The sequence below is a fragment of the Vicugna pacos genome, chromosome 14 (genome assembly GCF_048564905.1).
Source record: "Vicugna pacos chromosome 14, VicPac4, whole genome shotgun sequence".
NCBI classification, from domain to species: Eukaryota; Metazoa; Chordata; class Mammalia; order Artiodactyla; family Camelidae; genus Vicugna; species Vicugna pacos.
Window position 1 is genome coordinate 4,944,901 of NC_133000.1, and position 17,808 is coordinate 4,962,708.

Below are 17,808 nucleotides of genomic sequence, written 5' to 3' on the forward strand. Positions count from 1 at the left end.
AAGACATTTGTGTTATTACATATGGAAACTTCGAAGATGGGAGATATTGAAGGACCTGTGAAAATACTATAAACCAATTTATAATGCATATGGGCTAGCACTAGGTTTCAGTTTACTTGCAAGGCTGGCTTAATGACTATGGCATGGTATCATTGGTTACTCTCATAATGCATTAAATATATAACTTTAAATGATTTTTACAAGTGCAAACACAATTTTGTAGTCATTTAGTTCAACATTTATTGAGGAATTGAAGATTGTTCCTGTCCTCAAGGTGCCCATTGTCAAGTAGGGGAGACAGACTTTACAAGACAAGGGAAAACGCTAGGATGGAAGCACGCACAGAGCGCGGTGGCTGGCCTGCGGGTGGAAAGCCACACAGGGGAAGCAGAAGCTATGCTTTGGCTGAGACTTGAACGTTTGTGGTGGGGGGTGGGAAGGAAGGCCAAATGGAACACTGTGTGCTAAGACAGGAGGCCGGAGAAGATGCGGTGTTTTCAGGGACCCTGGCGGTCCCAGGGTGAGTGTAAGGCAGGAAGAAATGGATATCTTTTGAAAGAAGGAATGAATACTGGCTCTGTAAATACTAATCACTTAACATCATGATTGGCTTTTTACTTGGTTTTTAAATTTCTTTAGAAACTACTTATCTTTTTTTCCAGTCACCTCTGTTTTACTTATAGAAATATTATCATTCGTGTCACTGATGAAACATACTAGGAAAAGTAAAAACATGGATTCTTTCAAGTGCTTCCCTTTTGAAGATTTTTGCATCTACTGAAAGCTTTGACTGTCACCAGCACTTTGGCGGGCTCTATAAAACAAAGCATTACCCAAGCAGAGGTAAAACTATATTGTAAATATTCAAAACTTCTATCATTTTTCCTATCAGTGAATGAGTCATCATAATTTTCAACAGTTATGCCTTTAAAGTCCTTGAGAGAGGTCAGAAACCCATTTTGCAGATGAAGAAACTGAAGCAAACAATCTCAATCTCCTGGAGTTTATCAGGGAGATTATCACTTTTGATTGTATCAAGTTTCTTAGTCCAGCCTTATACCAATAAATTTGTTTTCTTTTAAGTCCCAAAGTGGTAAGTGTCTTGAGATTTGTTCTCTGTGTTGGAAATATATCACATGATCTTCATAAAGTGCTCAAAGTGCATGGTACTCCAAGAAGCTAGAGCCAGGAACTATTTCTCTGACTGCTTAGAAGAAAGGACTTGTAGCATTGATTATTCATGAAGTATTGATTGTGGAGCTAGTTTATATTCTTCAGAAGTAAGAGTGTATGGTATGTGCATTTGGGTTTTTTTGAATCACAACTAATCATCTGTCTGAAGTGTCTTCGCTGGGTTCTTCTTGTACGAGGAGGACGTGGCTTCCCGCGTTCCTGCTGATGCACTTGACGGCACTGCCAGAGCAAATGAGACATTAACAAACTGCGATGAAGGCCATACATAAATAATCTGTGTTCCATCTTTTCCCTCATTACATGGCTTTTAATAAATTATGCAACGGAGGAACATACTGATATTTTGAATCAACAGACTTCTTAACGCATAGCTCTCTGAAAATAAAATCTACATGAGTTCTTTCTCTTCCAGATTCCTAAGATGTCCATCTGTCCCACTGTCTACTCTGTGCAGGCCACACAAAATAGTTACAGCTAAAGCTATTACTGAAGTTCATGTTTAATACTTATAACTGAAACTAGGACAAGAAGACATCTGGAAAGAATTAAAATAGCATGTAATTTTAATTTTAAAAATATTGAATAATGTAGGGCTAAAAAAATCTCAGAAGACACCTACATTTACATTAGAAGCATTATTAAAAGGATAATGACCTTTTAGCCCTCTGTGCTAATTTTTCTAGTTATTAAAAGTCATATGTGTTCATAACAGAATATTTACAAATACATGAAGAATAAAACTAAAATAACCCATCCTTATACCTCCTTTAATAAGAATGCAATTCTTATTAAAGTCATTTTTCATGATACGTATGCACCATCCTTTTTTTTTAACCATTTCCTGTCGTTGGCCATTTTGGTCATGACAGTTTTTTTGTTTTTTGTTTTTTTTGCCATAATGAACTTCTTAAAATATAAATGATATTTCTGACCATTTCCGCAGGGTAAGTTTCTAAATGGAATCACTGGTTCAAATACTATGAACTTTTTTTTTGAAACTTCTGATACACGTTCATGAATTGCTTTCCAAAAATGATCATGCTGATGACACCAGTATCAGCAAGGTACAGGGTTGACGGTTTCATCGTGTGCTCACTAGCACAGCATGGAGTTTAATTTTGCCAGTGCCATCAGTGAATAGTCTTTTTGAAAAGATACTGAGTAAAAATAGCACAGCCACAGAGGAGCCCTAACTACTACTGTAGCCCGCCTTAGGCAGATCAGTGTTCCACGAGACCCCGTGTGCTGAGGTCCCACTCTGAATAGGACGTGGGCCCGCCCCTTAGGGAGTTCTCAGCTGCGGGGGAGTTTAACGCCGGTGCAGATAGGCGCCGTTCTCCCTCCCGCGCAGCCACGGCCCCTACTGCCTGGGGAGAGCAGGTGCCAGACCGCCGTGCCCCACCTTCCGTCCGCCCCCATCACGTGCTGGGCGGCAGCCATGGGGGCCGGACAGAGCCCGGCAGAGGCAGACCGGTGAGCTCTCACTCAGCGCCGGGCCCCAGAGAGTCTGTCAGATACACTTGCTTGTGCGTCTTCACAACTGCTTCTCTACTGGCTTCCACTTTTTGTTAAATTAAAAGGCAGATGGGGAAATACATATTTCTCATAAGTTTATGCCTCTTATCTTTTTACTCTATGTACTATTCACAAATAGAATTTTGTACTTTGTATTTATTTGGATATTTACATTTAAAAGGAAGTCATTAAAAAAAAGCCAACTCTCTGGAAAGAAAATTCTTAATATTCGGTGTATGCCCTCTGCTCTTGTCATTTAATCTATATTAAAGTGTATCTTCCTGATCTACTGAAATTATGTTGAGGATAGGAAAACACACAGTATAAATATATATCTGATATATAGGGAAAAAGATATATCTTCCTGTACTGATCTTTGACTTTCAGGGAATATTACACTCTAGGATATCATAGTTCGAATATATATGTATTTTTTTTCTTAGCTGCTAATTTCATCAGTTGTTCATATTTAAAGATGAGGTAGCTTCTCAGAGGTTAGCCTAGTCTGTCTTCTAGTTCTGGCTGGTCACGTCACTGTCTCTTTCTTCCTAAGTCTCCAAAATTATTGACAGATGTCTTCACATCTAAAAGTTCTTGAGAAAAGTACATTCGGAGGCAAAACTTCAACAGATCTATGTAATTGTACTGGCAAGTTCAGGGAATTCACTCAATCCATCTCTCCTTTGATAAAAGGATGAAAAATAATTACATACCATAGACTGATGGCTGGGATTAGTAATAGAACGGCGGAGAGCAGAAAGACGAAACCTTTGTGCCAGGCCACGGTGGCTGAATAAATTCCATTGAAAGTAGAAACTGCAGTGACTCCGCCAAGTGTTTCTAAGAAGGCAATACAAGCAAACAGGGTACCTGTTGGGGTTGGGGTGTGGAGGGAGAAAGAACAGGCTGAGTTGCACAACAGCAAACACAGATAATGGAGCAAACTTACTCACAGTGCAAACACAGGGGCGCTGCTTGTGAGGGAAAGCTATTCCCTCAAATCCCTGAGAACTCAGCAACCCATTTTGTGGGTGAAGAAACTGAGGTCAGGACTTCTTCTCGGACTTGAGGTGAGAGGAGTTGGAAACACCGAAGTTCCAGTGTCAACAGGGCAAAGCTAAGAGGTACCAGATGCTGAGCCGAGTGAAATCTGCCACATCTCCCCTCCCTGCCATGTCTTCCCTCCCTGCCACAGCCTCAGACGCAGCCACAACGCTCCTGAGGCTCCAGGGGCCACCGTCCCCTCTCGGTCCCTGTGCTAGTCTGTGACACACACTGTAAGGGCAGGATGGCTCCCCGTGAGCAATGTCCCATCAGGGGCCTTTTGAAACGTAAAGTCAGATCTAACAAGAGTGACAGGTGCAGGCCAAGAGAGATGATTGTATCATACGTCCTGCAGTTCGAATTTGATCCCTCTTCCAAAGTGACAAAAAATTCAGTCATCACAAGATTCCTGCAAGTTTGACTCATCAAGTAACTAGGTAGGTAACTACCAGTGCTCCAGTGAAGATTATGCCATGGTTTGACGTTAAGTAATTCTTTAAAACGTCTTTTTCTGCCTGACCTGCCTACAACGCCTCCCCTCTGAGGGAGTCCGCGGTCCTTCCTGCTGGCCCCACATCGGGTGTGGGAAAGGGCAGGCCTTGGGGCATTGACCAGGCAGCCCGAAATGGCTGCGTGGTCAGTGCAGGCTCACAACCAGGGGAATAGTCATTATTCTACAGTTTTTAGTTTTGTCTAGAATCTAAGACCATATTGACTGAAGACTTAAACCTCCAAAAGCTCGCCGGTCATTTTGATGTAATTTTCTTCCCCCTTTTCAAACTTTGCATCACTAAAAACGTGCCGGCTGGTTTCAGCTCTATGAGGCTCCTGCAGTGGTTTCCGCAGACTGTCTGTAAGCCCTGGGGCCTGTTCCCTGCTTTGCCGAGTGTACTTCTCCGGGATGAACTGTAATGCACTTTTTTTTACAGACACTGCAGATCATGTAAATTCTGTGATTGGGCTGGTAGGAAGGAGAAGGCAAGCTTGGTCACCTTCATAACTAGGTTGTGGTTTTCATGTCTATGCTCTGATCTTCCCCATGCCCTTGACCTTTTAGACTGTATTGATTTTTACCTATTTAAACTTTCACTCTGTTATATGTATTCTTCACATTGCTTCAAATGCTTCATTGAGCAGCAGGACACATGTTCATAAAACACACATCTCTCTGCAGAATACTGGGTTATCATTAACGTGTCTTCTTTTGACTGGAATGAAAGTTCTGTCAATGCCAAGTACATATCTGCTTTGTTCACGGCTGTGTCCCCAGGGCCTAGTTGTGCTGGCACATAGTAGACATTTAATATCTGTGTGTCAAATGAATGAATAAAAGCTTCATTCAAGGACACAGTTATCAATCATCAAGTAGTGTATGGACTTCCTGCCTCCATGATTTATGATGATACAGTAAGTCAGTTTAATTGGGAAGGTGTCCTCTTACTTGTCTAACAACATAATCATTTCATTTTATTTCTGACCCCTTGCTGCAGCCAGGGACAGGGTCACGGAGGACAGACTGCGCAGTACTAATCCTGTTACCTGACGGCTTGCGTCCTTCCTTGTCGGGAACTCGGTGGGGCAGTGCTGTGCTCTGACACAAATAACCCTACTCCTATGAAGTCACTCCAGCTTGCTGCTGAACTCCTCTGAGCAAGGCAACTGGTTTAATAGTTGCTGGGGATAGATTGGAATAAATACAAGTGCAGTGTAGTTTATTTTCTAAACTTTAAAAAAATCCAACAGACCTCAGGACTCAAGTCTGTTTTTACTGTGTTTCAGTTTATAATCTCAAGGACTACACAGGTGATGATGAGCCAAGAGGAAGTCTGGGGTGGCCCTGGCCAAGAGTTACACAGCTGTGTGGAGCACAGAGATTTCAAAATAATTGCCAAGTCACTTTACTCCCCTTTCGGAGAGAGGAGACGGGGAGGCATCTGAAGACCTCTGTAGCATTTCCTTTCTCCTCTGATTATTTTAAGGTACCTAATGTGTCACAAAAATTATCCATTAAAAAAATAACGATGAGGGGAGGGTACAGCTCAGTGGTAGACTGCGTGCTTAACATGCACGAGGTCCTGGGTTCAATCCCCAGTACCTCCATTAATAAATAAATCTAAATACCCCCCCAAAATTAAAAAAGAAAAATGAAAAACAAAATTTAAAAAAATGATAAATGGAAATATATTCAGTTATGTGAATTTTAATACCATCAAAAGGATTTCTTCATTTGCAGTTAAGAACAAAGGGAGTGAGCTATACTAGAGCAATGGGATCACAGTCCAGTTACCGCAGTTCAGAATAAGAAATGCCGAACTGTAAACTAAACATTTTTAAATGTCACTGTATTTAACAGTATGAAATAAATGACTTTTAAGAAAGCCTTTATAGAGAAACTAAACTAAACCAAATATAAATAAAAATAAATGATACATTCTGACAAGTCTGTTTTAGCTCTAAGGAAAAGCAGGTAGATTTTTCTTTTTTCCCTGAATAGCTTTATTGAGATAGAATTTACATACCATAAAACTCACCCTTTTAAATTGTACAGTTCAGTGGTTCTTTCTGTGTTCAGAGTTGGGCAGCCATCATCACTGTCTAATTTTAGAAGATTTTCATCACCCAGAAACTCTGTGCCCATTAGCACTCACTCCCCTTCTGCCCAGCCCCTGACAAACACTAATCCAATTTCTGTCTGTATGGATTTGCCTTTTCTGGACATTTTGTATAAATGGAATCATATTTGTATGATAATATGTGGCCTTCTGTGACTAGCTTCATTCATCTAGCCTAATGATTTCAAGGTTCATCCCTGTTGTAGGGTTTATCAGTACTTCATTTCTTTTTATTGCGAAATCATATTCCAGTGGACAGACATAGCTCATTTTGTTTATCTGTTCATCAGTTCACGGACATTTGCATTGTTTATACTTTTTGGCTGTTATAAATAATGCTGCTAGGAATATCTGTGTACAAGATTTTGTGTGGACATGGGTTTTCATTTCTCTTTGGTATATACCTATAAGTGGAACTTGCCAAGTCACCAGGTAACTCTGTTTAATTTTCTGAGGTGTTACCAAACTGTTTTGTGAAATGGCTGCATTATTTTACAATCCCACTGCAGTGTATGAGGGTTCCAGTTTCTCCACATCCTCACCAACACTTCGTATGGTCTGTCTCTTTCATTCAGCCCTTAGTGGGTCTCGTTGTAGTTTTAATTTGCATTTCCCTATTTTCTCATGTGCTTGTTGGCCATTTGTACATCTTTGGAGAGATGTCATTCAAATCCTTTGTTCATTTTTTAATTTGGTTGTCTTTTTTACTGTTGACTTTTAATAGTTCTTATATATTTTGGATACACATTCCTTATCAGACATATGATTTGCAAATATATTCTCCCATTCTCTGGACTGTCTTTTCACTTCCTTGATGGTGTCTTTTGAAGTCTAACATTTTTTAATTTGGATAAAGTCCAATTTATGTACTTTTTCTTTTGTTGTTGTAGTTTTAGTGTCATATCTAAGAGACCACTGCATGATCCGAGGAAGCAGGTAGATTTTTCCATACTATTTTTTATATTCTTAAGTGGTTTTCCAGTTAATCTTCATCACACAGTCTATGAACAGCTGTGTGAATATACAGCTGCATCTTATGAGTGGAAAAGAATCAAGAAATACTGTTTTTAAAATGTATTGCATTATGTAGTCTTCCCTAGTGTTTATTAAAGTGCCAGAAATACAAAAGCATAATTATGAATTATTCATAAACAATTAGTATGAACATTTGCATCAGGCTAAGACACGGAACAAAAGAAAGCTCCAAGGTTCTAATAATATTCATATGATCAAAGCAAAGGAAGACAACCCCATGTGCCTGACGTGCAGCTGATGACTAGTTCTAACTGGAGGCCTTACTACTGGTTTCCGTCTGTACTGGTTGTTCTCTGCCCGCCCCATCAGCCGTTGGCTCTTCTGTGTCCTGCTCTGTGCTTGGGAGGCTGACCCCTCGGGTTACACGACGGGGACCTCCCTGCTAGTTTCTTCTCTGCTCCCTCCCTGTTGGGCCATCCTCTCCTCTGTGCTGCCCTCCATTCAAGTCTCTCGATTGAAGCAGCTCAGGGGATCCTGTTTTGGTTAGGGCTCTGACTCAGGCCCAGCTCTGTCGTTTGTGAGGTCCAGTGTAAGGATATAATTAGAGGCCTACAAATTATACTCTAAGTACTTAAAAATTATAACTCTGAATAACAGTTAACTGAGATATGGTCTATGTCCCGACTCTGAGAGATATACCTTTCTAATGCTTTGGAAGGTCAGACACAAACTTAGAATTCTCAGACTTTTTAGAGTTCTCTGTAGGAACATGACAGCCCTGAGAAAGCCAGCTGTCACCCCCTGGTCCCCATCCTGCAGGCTGCAGCCCACCCACATTGTGTGCTACCCCCTGCTCCATTCTGCTCAGAAAGGGTCATGTCCAGAGGAAGCCCTCTAAAGCATGAGGCCCTGGGCAGGGGTCCCCTTGCCTGAATATACGCCTTTCCCTAATGCAGACTTTACCACTTAATTCAAAAGGAGTTCTGAGCAGGAAAAGGGGTGTAGAATATTCTGAAGAGTCAAACACGGATGGCACACAGATGCGAGTTGGTACGGATCACAGATTTATTCCATTCCTTAAGCAGATGACACTCACCTTGCTCAGTAGGACGCACCACTTTTGTCATCATGGACCGTAGAACAGAGAGCGGCACGACAGTGAAAAGGAACGGCAGCCTGACTGGGAGGGGAACAGTCGGAAATTACTGGCTGAATCGGAAAAGTACGGGTCCGTTTCAAAGGCGAAATACTTTTCTCTCTAAATACTGCATTTCCTATAAGCATCACTCATTGCATCTAATGGCTGAGTTACTTAACGGTAGAATTCTGTGTGATGAATTAAGATAGACTATAGACAGGTCAGTTTAAGGTTAGTTTCCTCTCAAATTCTTATCCCAGTGCAGAGAGCAAGAGCTCATGCAAGTTGTAGTCCAGAGCTGTATGACCTGCTAACTGAAATCCATCGACTTCCCTGGTTATAATAGCAGCCTCGTGTTTAGCAGGTTGAGACTATTAATTCATTTTCTACTTTATATTTTTGCACTTTCAGACTTGGCATTCTTAGTGTTAGCATTCTTTTATTATATTGATAAGTTGGTTCCTTATCTGCTTGCTTATTCATCTCTGTGGCTGAATAATTTCATGAACACAAATCTCCTCTGCTCTTAAATTATGATTCTTAATAGTCAGTAGCATTTTTAGTTATATGACAAGATAGTAAGATATTACATTTGCAGATCACTTTGAAGTTTTGTGTGTTTTCACATACGTTAACGTACTTGGCCTTGGCAGCTCCAAGGGAGATGGGGGGGATTACATGGCATTTACTGAATACTCGGAACTGTGCTAAGTGATTTACAGTTATCTCCTCTGATATTCATTATAACCCTCTGAATTAAGTACTACTACGCCCATTTTATAGATGAAAAATAAGGGCTCAGAGTAGTTAAGTAACTTGCCCAAGATCACCTAGTACTATAGACAGAAATTAAGCCCAATTCTGTTTGCTCATCCTGCTTCCCTGCAAGGTAGCAAGGATTAATATTGCCTTTGTAGAAAAAATAAGAAAAAACTAAACCGGACCTTTCCTGAGGCTCCAGATCCCTTACAGGGTTACAGATCCCTTAACCCTTTCAAATGCAGTATTCCGCTTAAGCCCTGCAAAAGCCACTTATGAGGCAGGCAGTTAAGGAGGCAGTCAGTTTACCAAAAAGTGATTCATCAAAAGCCAATTCATGAAATGGCCAATCTGCTGAAAGATCAATTTGCAAAATCTTCTTGAATATAGTCAATAAATATTTTCCTTATAAATCTTTTGAGTTACTTTACATAATTGCCTTTAAAATTTTTTATGTAAAGTAGCCTTCTTATCAGCATTTTAAGAAATATTTAAGTTAGTGAAAGCTATATTACAGAACTGATTCACATGAAGAATGTTCCTCAAGACAATTTTTGGCAAATACACAAATTTGGAAAATTGTGGTTATTTAGTGAATTACTTTTTTTTTTTAAGTAAACTGATTTTTAGCTTCTGTCAAACTAGCTTTTAACAAAGTACCTTTAATTGAACTAGAATGTATTAAATCAAGAATTTCATATTAGTTTCTCACCCAACAGACTAAATCCATTTTATATAAATATCAAATACCCCTTTACTTTTAGGCTGCATTTGTAACTCACCTAAAAACATCATCAGTGTTGTTCTGGCAAAAGCAGTCATAGCCATTCCCACCATGGTGGTAAAAATTCCAATGAAAGTCATGTGAATGTCTTCCATGCAGTAAGAAAAAAGCCATATTCCTAGGAAGCTGCTCAAAAAAGAGATACTGCCCAAAGCTGATCCATAACCTATTAAAACTTCATCCCAGCAGAGTGGAGAATTCAATTCATAAAGAATAAAAATGGGGGAAATGCCGATTATCACGAAAAAATAAGTGATCATCGTAAAAATCAACAAACAGAGCAAAGACCGTTGCTCCCCAGAAGCATTTTTAAAAAGCATGTAAGTTTGGTAAAATAGGTTTTTAAAGCCTTCAGTGCATGATATAGAAACATTCTGAGAGGAAGACTGTTTCATTGAATCATCAAGGAAAAATAAAATATAAAGCAAGTTAACAGTAAGAGCCACAGCAATCATTAAAAATGACCACACAAAACCTAGTTCTCTAATAAAATAGCCAGAAGACAATGCTGTTAATCCAGTGACGATTCCAAGCAGGAAGTCAATTACAGCTATTCGAATTGTTCTTTGTTTCTGTTCTTTACATTGATCAACTATGTAGGCAAAAGAGGCTCCCAAAAATGTGGTGGAATTGCCACAAAGTGCGCCAATAAAAGTAGATGCAATCAAAAGCTGGTATGGAAAAGCAAAATAGGAGAGCAGACAGAGCCAAACACTGGTTACAAGCACACCCACAGAAGACAGAACCAAAGGGAATTTTCGTCCTCGCCGGTCACTGTGAGACAGAAGAATGAATGTAGACACAAGACCAGGAATTAACCCACTCATGTCCATCTGAAGATTAAAAAGAGACACTTTTTTCTGAACTTCCTGCAAAGAGATAAAAAAAAAAAAGACAAAGTGTTTACAGAGGCTTACACAATGTGCCTAAAAATACCATGGTGCATGCTTGTCTTGATACAGCCAGTAGGTCAGGGATGGGGAATCTCTGGTGCATGGGCTGATACAGCTTCAGTCTTCATCCAGTTCACAAAGCAAATATCAAGAGGTGCTATAATCATCAATGCTCAGTCATGATATTCAAGTACCATGGAGGGGCATTAATCCATTAAAAGAAAAATGTGTGTATTGGTGTATGTCTGTCTTACACAGAGCATCCACAGAACCCAATGCCTCGGGGACTGGCAATGTAATGACTTCTCTTTCTTCTGTGAACAGTTAGCACTAAGAGATCATGACCACTGTTCTAAAGCAAGAGCAATAATACCCCTTCTCATGATACACCTTTCTGTCTACTCGCAAGGGGAATTATATCACATGTAAATGTCATAGTTGACAGACCTTTATTTTGGAAGAGCCGGTTGCCCTTTTTACATGTATCTCCAAAGATGGATTAGGGAGAAACTTATTCCTTTATTTGCTAAAAATTAAGATGAAACCAAAAAAAAGATAAAACCCAAAGAGGAGCTTTGAACTGACTAATTGACTAAAGATGGTGGCGTGCCATGAACTAAGGAGTGAGAGACACTCAGTTTCCCTAGGGACCAAAACAACGGCGTCCACACAGTTCGGCAGATGTAACCATCATTACACTAGTTATTTGATGGGAGGTGTTTGGGGTGATTTAAAAGCATTTTCTTCTTGCCACTTCCCTTGTATTTTCCAAACTTTATATAAAGCATATGTGCTGTTTTTATGACAGGGATTACTAAACTCATTTTTAAAAAAGATTTATTCGTGTAATATTTAGGAAGCACCCTAAAAACCTGATGAACCGCAAAATATCAAATAATGAATTAATAGTTATTTAAAATAGTGAGCCTATTTTTATTTTTGTGTATTTATATAACTCAAACAATTCCCTGTTGCCAGGAAATGTTCTAGTCACTCAGACTCAAAACTTCAGTTGTCTTTGCTTCTAGCCTTTCCCTTCGTCCATGGCCCCCTGCACGGTCTCTCCTGTAACCCCAGCGTTTCTCACGCCCTTTACCTTCTTGATGGTCCTTAGTTGCCACTTGAAGGACAGCTCCCACTGGTTCTCACCTGGACCACTCTGGCATCTAACTGGGCTCATTGTTCAGTTCAGAGTATAAAGCCAGTCTTACCACTTGGCCGATCATACTCTAAAGCTGGGAGCATCTTGCAAGGCCCACTATGTCTTTCCCCTGTTGCAGTCTCTCCCCACTGCCTGCCAGAGAAAGTCCATGCTCTGCAGTCTCGTGTTTAAGGCCCAAGATGGGGCCCGAGCTCACTCTTCAGCATTATTCCCACTCGCTCCCCAGATACGGTCTGTGTTCCAGGCACAGTCCGTGGTCAAGTCCCACTTGGATTTCCTTGAAATTCCCTAACAGATGTAATCGCTCCTGCCTCTGAAGCTTCTCATACGACGTTACCATTCCCTGACTGCACTTTTTTGTACTGAGCTTGAGCTCTGGAGTCAGACGAATCTGGATTCAAATCCTGTCAGTTCTGTACACAGCAATTCCAGTGATCTTTAAAAACACACATCAGCTCAGGTCGCTCCTCTGCTCAAAATCCCCAGTGGCTTTCCTTACGCTGGAATGAATCCAGACTCCTCGCCCTTCCTCAGACCTCCACGCTCCTTCTGATTCTGTGCTCGCTGTTTCTCCTGACTGTCTATCACACAGCCCACGTCCTCAGTTCAAAGTCACCTCCTTAGAGGGGGCCTCCATGACCATCACTCAATCCAAAGCAGTCCCACTGCCCCCGACCCAGTGCTCTAGCCCCTCGTCCTGCGTGTTTTTCCTTAGGGACTCACTACTCCTCGACAGGACATGATAATACATTTCTCTCTCTCTCTTTCTCTTTTTTTAATTGAAGTGCGGTCAGTTAGGACGTGATATTTTAATTGACCCGTACATTGCATGACTTCTCTACTACGACCTAAGCTCTGGGGGTTGGAACCTTATCTCCTTCACCACAGTGTCGCCAGCTCCAAGAACAGTGCTTCCAGGGTAGCTGCTCAGTAGATTGACCGATTGAATGATCGAATCATCACCTAAAACAGGCTCTGTAACTTGCAGGCTCATCGCTATAGCTTCTTCATCTGAAAAGAGGGGATGACAGCAGTCCCTATCTTACAGGCTGTCAGGACACTTAAACTGGAGGTAACATAAGGTGCTCTGCGCAGGGCCCTGGTGCGTAGTCAGTGCTTAGTCAGTTTCGGCTGTTCCTTTTCTACTTGATCGGATCTCCTGAGCACATTTTATATCTCCTACAGATATAGAAGCCATAAGTAAATATTTACTGAAGAAACAAGTACATGAAACAGTTATCTTTTAATGAGCTTCTCAATGAGATGTCCTAGTTTGGGGTTCCTCCTCCCACTTCAGTGCTTCCCCCCAGGTCCCGTCTTCTCCTTTCTGCCTACTACCATCCCAACCCAATCTTTTGCACAGACCACTCCCCTCACCTGGAACTTTGTTTTGAAAAGACAGATTTTAACAAAGACAAATTCAAAGCACATTTCAATCATAAATCAGTGTTGAGACATAAGAAATTCTTGTATATCTGTATATTCTCAACTCTGAAGAATTATAGTTACTGTGTTATATAAGGGTAGGTGGGAGATATGAGACTAAAAACATGCTATTTCCTCTATAGGCTTGAACAGAATGACAACATACTGAGTCAGGGATAGATGAAGGGAAGGTATTAGGAATTTTAAAGAAGTCACAATTTCATAGGCTACAATGTGTATATTCCAATTGAGTAGAAAGTATCCTTTATCTGCTGGTTACAAGGGATTGTGTCAGTTATTAAAAGGTTTATATATAAGTTCCTGAGCAAGAACAACTTTGTGATCTGTTGGGTGACCCTAAGCTGCCCCCTCCATAGCAGAGTGCCGACCTTGAAAGCTGCCTGAAGAGAACAGGCCACAGTGGCCAATGTAACACTTCAAAACCAGTCACTTACAAGGGACTGAGGGAACAGTAAGGGGCTTCAAAAATCCCTTCCTCCACAATCGTCAACAGATGTCCTAGAATCCCTACGTCTCCCCCCTCAGCCAAGAGTTTCCTTCCACAGCTTCGCCAGTTTGAGAGGCCTTTTAGAGATTAATCTCATCGCCCAAGAGAAGTATGTAGGTGCATCTTATAGGCACAGGGCTCAGAAAACATGAAGATTTGAAAAATAGGTTAGATAAATATTTAAATGAATATATATTACATATAGCTTAACCCCCAATGGGTTGAAAAATAAGACTTTCATCCAAATAGACTTTCAAAATGTTAAATATAAGTGAAATTTCTCAGTTTGTTTACCCTGACATGCATAACACCATCTTGCATTGCAGTACGTATGTAAATGTGTGTACTTGTTTTGGCCAGAACCCATCCAGGAGAGCTGGGAATTGAGATGGAAGCTCAGAGAACAGAGAGCATTTGTTCTTGGGTTTAAAGGGGGGAGAATATTCTCTGAGAAGCTGAGCAGGGACAGGATCCAGGGAAGGGACCAGAAGGAAGTGGTCACTGTCCTAGGGGCACGGGTGAGTGGGCCGCCGTGGCTGCCCCTGTTGTGGGTGGGGTGGTTTTTAGTTCCCCAGTCTGAGAAAAAGCCCCTGAAGCTCTCGAGCACCAACTTTAAGACAAAGGATCTAGGGGAGTATGTTTTCTTGATATTAATCCAATGAAACAATAGTCAGTCAATTAAAAATTTGGCAAAAATTTTCAAAATGAGACCACTGCTCTGGGTGAGGGCAGGGAGGGGGGCTCTCAGCAGCTGGGTCAGGCTGGAGGAGGGACCAGTACTCATCACCTGCACATCACAGAGGTCACCAAGGTGGCTGGACCAAGGCCTGTCTCCCCTCACTGCAGAGGGCGAGGGCAGCCAACTTTTCCAGGCACTCGAGTCCTCTCCTCCTCTGTCCCTCCCACTGCTCTCAGGAGCCTGGGGCAGGAATGCACAGAATCAAATGAGAGACTGATGAGCCTCTGGAACCTTCTCACTCCCTGGGAATGACATACATGTGATAGGAAACATTCCTGAAGGAGGCAAAACCAAGAGGAGAGACCCTTGGCCCTTCTATCTTTATGACCTCTCTGTAGGCAGAACCATGACATCTGCATGGCTGCTGAGAAGTAGTCTGTTCTTTTCTCCATGGACGCAGGTGACTGAGAGCCCCTTAAACTCTCTTCATCTTTTGGGGAAGCAGCAGCAGCTGCTTTTTGGTATTTACCATCACAAAATATGCCCAAGGGGAAGAGTTCAAAGGTCATAAGTGTGGTTTGCCTATGAGGCATTGTTGGGGGGAAATGTCCCAGTGTGGACGCTCTCGCCTCTGCTTTGGTAGACTCTGTTAAAACCTGCCTAAGGGAACAGGGGACTGGTAATGTAGCTCCTGTTTTCAACAAAAGAAAAACTGGGGGACGAGGCAGGAAGGGAGAAGGAAAGGCTCTGTAATATCTGGCTGAACATTTTCCGTGTCCTCAGAGCAAAAATGAGAGCTGTCCACCCCCGCTTTCCTCACACAGCTGCTCCTCAGCACCTGGTCAAAGCTGATTTGATAACATCAAACGATGGATGACAAATGCCACCCCCACCCCATGACAGGCCCTGGCGCCAGGGCCCAGTCTTCAGGGATAGGCTATTTTCCGAGGTCACTGAAAACTGGGTCACGCATGGGCAGTGGAAGGGGGTGGGGAGGCAGCCGGCAAGGGAAAGGCAGGAACCATCTCACCCTGTCCCCGTCCACCTAGTACTCACTCCAGCCTGCTCTGGTCCAACTTTCAGGCCTTTTGTGGGGGAAGGAGGAAGGAGATAGCCACAGAGGAGATGAGACTGGGCTGCGATCTTCTCAGAGAAAGGCGAAGAGCCAGTGTCACAGAAGACGAAGGGGTTTTAAGTAGAAGAGGCAGATTAGAGGTGTCAGGAGGCTTCAGACAGAATGAGAACTGAACAAAGTCTCTTGGTTTGGGACTCGGGGGTTCTAACAGGGTGACTCAAGAGAGATACAGGTACGATGAGTGCCATGTCCTCTGTCATTTAAAACCCGTTGTACATTCCCTTCTCATTACATTTTAGGGATATTTAAATTTCTTACCTCCTGAAACGCAAAAATCGGGCTGCTTTTGTTTTTTGCACACTCAGAAATATTGCTATCCGGTGCAATACTGTAGTTGCCTGTTTCCTCCCATATTCTCCGGTACACATATTGTGTTGTCAGTGGAGCAGCCAAAGACATGGCAAATGCACTGAGGCAAATGGCAGGCTCCACAAATAAAATCTGCATGTTGCTTGGGTAGGTGGCTGGAATTCTATTAAAAACGAAAAGGGGAGAGAGAATCATTTACACTCTTATCTGAGAGGCTAGATTTTCACGATGAGGAAGTTGGAGGAATTTTGTGGCGTAAACAAGCAAACTAGGGAACAGAAAGCATTAAGCCCGTCCTAAGAACTTTTAGTTCGGAACAGAGAACTCAGGAAACCTGAGATGGTCATGCTTCCCATTTTAAAGACTGGGATCTTTTAGGACTCAATCTGCCTTTAAGATGGCTCTTTAAAATAGTCTTAATAAGTTGTCTCCGATTTTGGCTGTGCAACGATCACACTACAACCCCCACATTGTAAACCCAGCCGGTTTTCATAAAGGAAACAGGGAGGTTACTCTGGGGACACGACAACTGCGCAACTATTTGTTATTGTTATTTTGGGGCTTGTGAACCGTGAACAGGAAGGGGCCTTTAAATAACACCTCCCTATCGAAAGGGTTTATTTATTTATTTAACTCACCCCACGGTCACAGTCTTCCTGCCAGGCTAGGCGCGGGTCTGACCATTTTCGGGGCGCGGAGTCTCGGGGGCTGTCTCCCTTGAGGGGCTGCCCTGCGCCAGCGGCGCCTCGGGGCAGCAAGTGCTCCTGGAGGCTGGGGCTGCACCGCCGCGCTGGGACAGGGAGGGGAAATTCCGCTGAATTCGACCAAATAAATACCTAGAACGAGGAACTTCAAGCACTTAATTTAAAGCAAACCAAGGAAAGCGCACTTCCGCGTCCAGAGTGACAACGGCGGCGGTTCACGGCGCAGCACTGGCTCGGCTCCTGCTGGTCCCTGCGGCCTCGGCCCCGGTGAGCCCCGGCGGTGCCTGCGCGCGGGGCAGCTGCTCCCTGGGTCCGCGGCCCGGCCTGCGCTCCTCCGTGACTCAGCCCCCGCCAGCCGAGGATCCCTGCGGGTCCAGGAGGCGGGCCTCTGGGGTGCGGGTCCCCGGCCGCCTGGGTTGTCACCATCCTCCCTGGCTCTCCTGTGATTGGGCCCTTTGCCGGCGCCTCCACGGGGATTGGTCCGCTCCAATGTCACTCTTGTGAACCCGCCCCTCCCCCGGAGGCCCCTGCGGATCGGCGCGCAATCCAGGTCTAGTTCAAGGACTCTGCGGTTAGAGAGCGTTCCTGGGTCGGAATATCGTTTTTCACAGAAGTACACGGGAGATTTGTTGCAGAAGTAACGTTTTAGAGTGCAGCTCCCTGTAGCACGCCGGTGGGCTGAGCAGGTGCCCCGAGAAACGCAGAAGACGGGGACAGGGTGGGGAGGCCCATGGAAGGTGCCGGAGAGAGAGTGCTCTTGACAGAGTTCGCCGGGGTCTGGACTGGTCACTGGCTCTTCCTGTTGGTGTAACCTTGGGCAAATTATTTCGTCCCTATGAACCTCCGTTTATCTGTCAAGTAGGAGTAACAATCTTACAGGATTGCTGTAATGAAACACTCGAGGTGCACATACAGCCGTAGCCCTGGAGCAAAGGTGGGATACAAGCTCTCCAGGGAGTCCACCGGCAACAC

At 43.0% G+C, this 17,808-nt stretch overlaps 1 protein-coding gene across 3 annotated transcripts; it reads right to left on the reverse strand.

Annotated features, from left to right (window-relative positions):
- Nucleotides 1-215: 215 nt before the first annotated feature.
- On the reverse strand, nucleotides 216-17,264 carry SLC46A3 (solute carrier family 46 member 3). 3 transcript variants are annotated; one of them, XM_015243321.3, is made up of 7 exons: nucleotides 17,022-17,264; nucleotides 16,771-16,922; nucleotides 16,082-16,295; nucleotides 10,020-10,890; nucleotides 8,437-8,520; nucleotides 3,423-3,579; nucleotides 216-1,413 (listed from the first exon to the last, which is right to left on the reverse strand). In XM_015243321.3, the coding sequence occupies exons 3-7, from the start codon at nucleotides 16,268-16,270 to the stop codon at nucleotides 1,329-1,331; spliced, it is 1,386 nt and encodes a 461-aa protein (XP_015098807.1). In that variant the 5' UTR covers nucleotides 16,271-16,295; nucleotides 16,771-16,922; nucleotides 17,022-17,264; the 3' UTR covers nucleotides 216-1,328. The 3 variants fall into 3 exon arrangements, with proteins under 3 accessions (XP_015098807.1, XP_015098808.1, XP_072832161.1); XM_015243322.3 differs by having other exon boundaries at nucleotides 16,771-16,946; XM_072976060.1 differs by lacking the exon at nucleotides 16,771-16,922 and having other exon boundaries at nucleotides 16,969-17,264.
- Between the last annotated feature and the right edge of the window lie 544 nt (nucleotides 17,265-17,808).

Coding starts and splice junctions, on each gene's coding strand:
- SLC46A3 (XM_015243321.3), bottom strand. CDS start 16,270: ATGCAGATTTTATTTGTGGAGCCTGCCATTTGCCTCAGTGCATTTGCC. Junction 10,891..16,081: donor CGATTTTTGCGTTTCAGGAG/GTAAGAAATTTA, acceptor ATCTCTTTGCAG/GAAGTTCAGAAAAAAGTGTC. Junction 1,414..3,422: donor ATCCCAGCCATCAGTCTATG/GTATGTAATTAT, acceptor TTGCTCTGGCAG/TGCCGTCAAGTGCATCAGCA.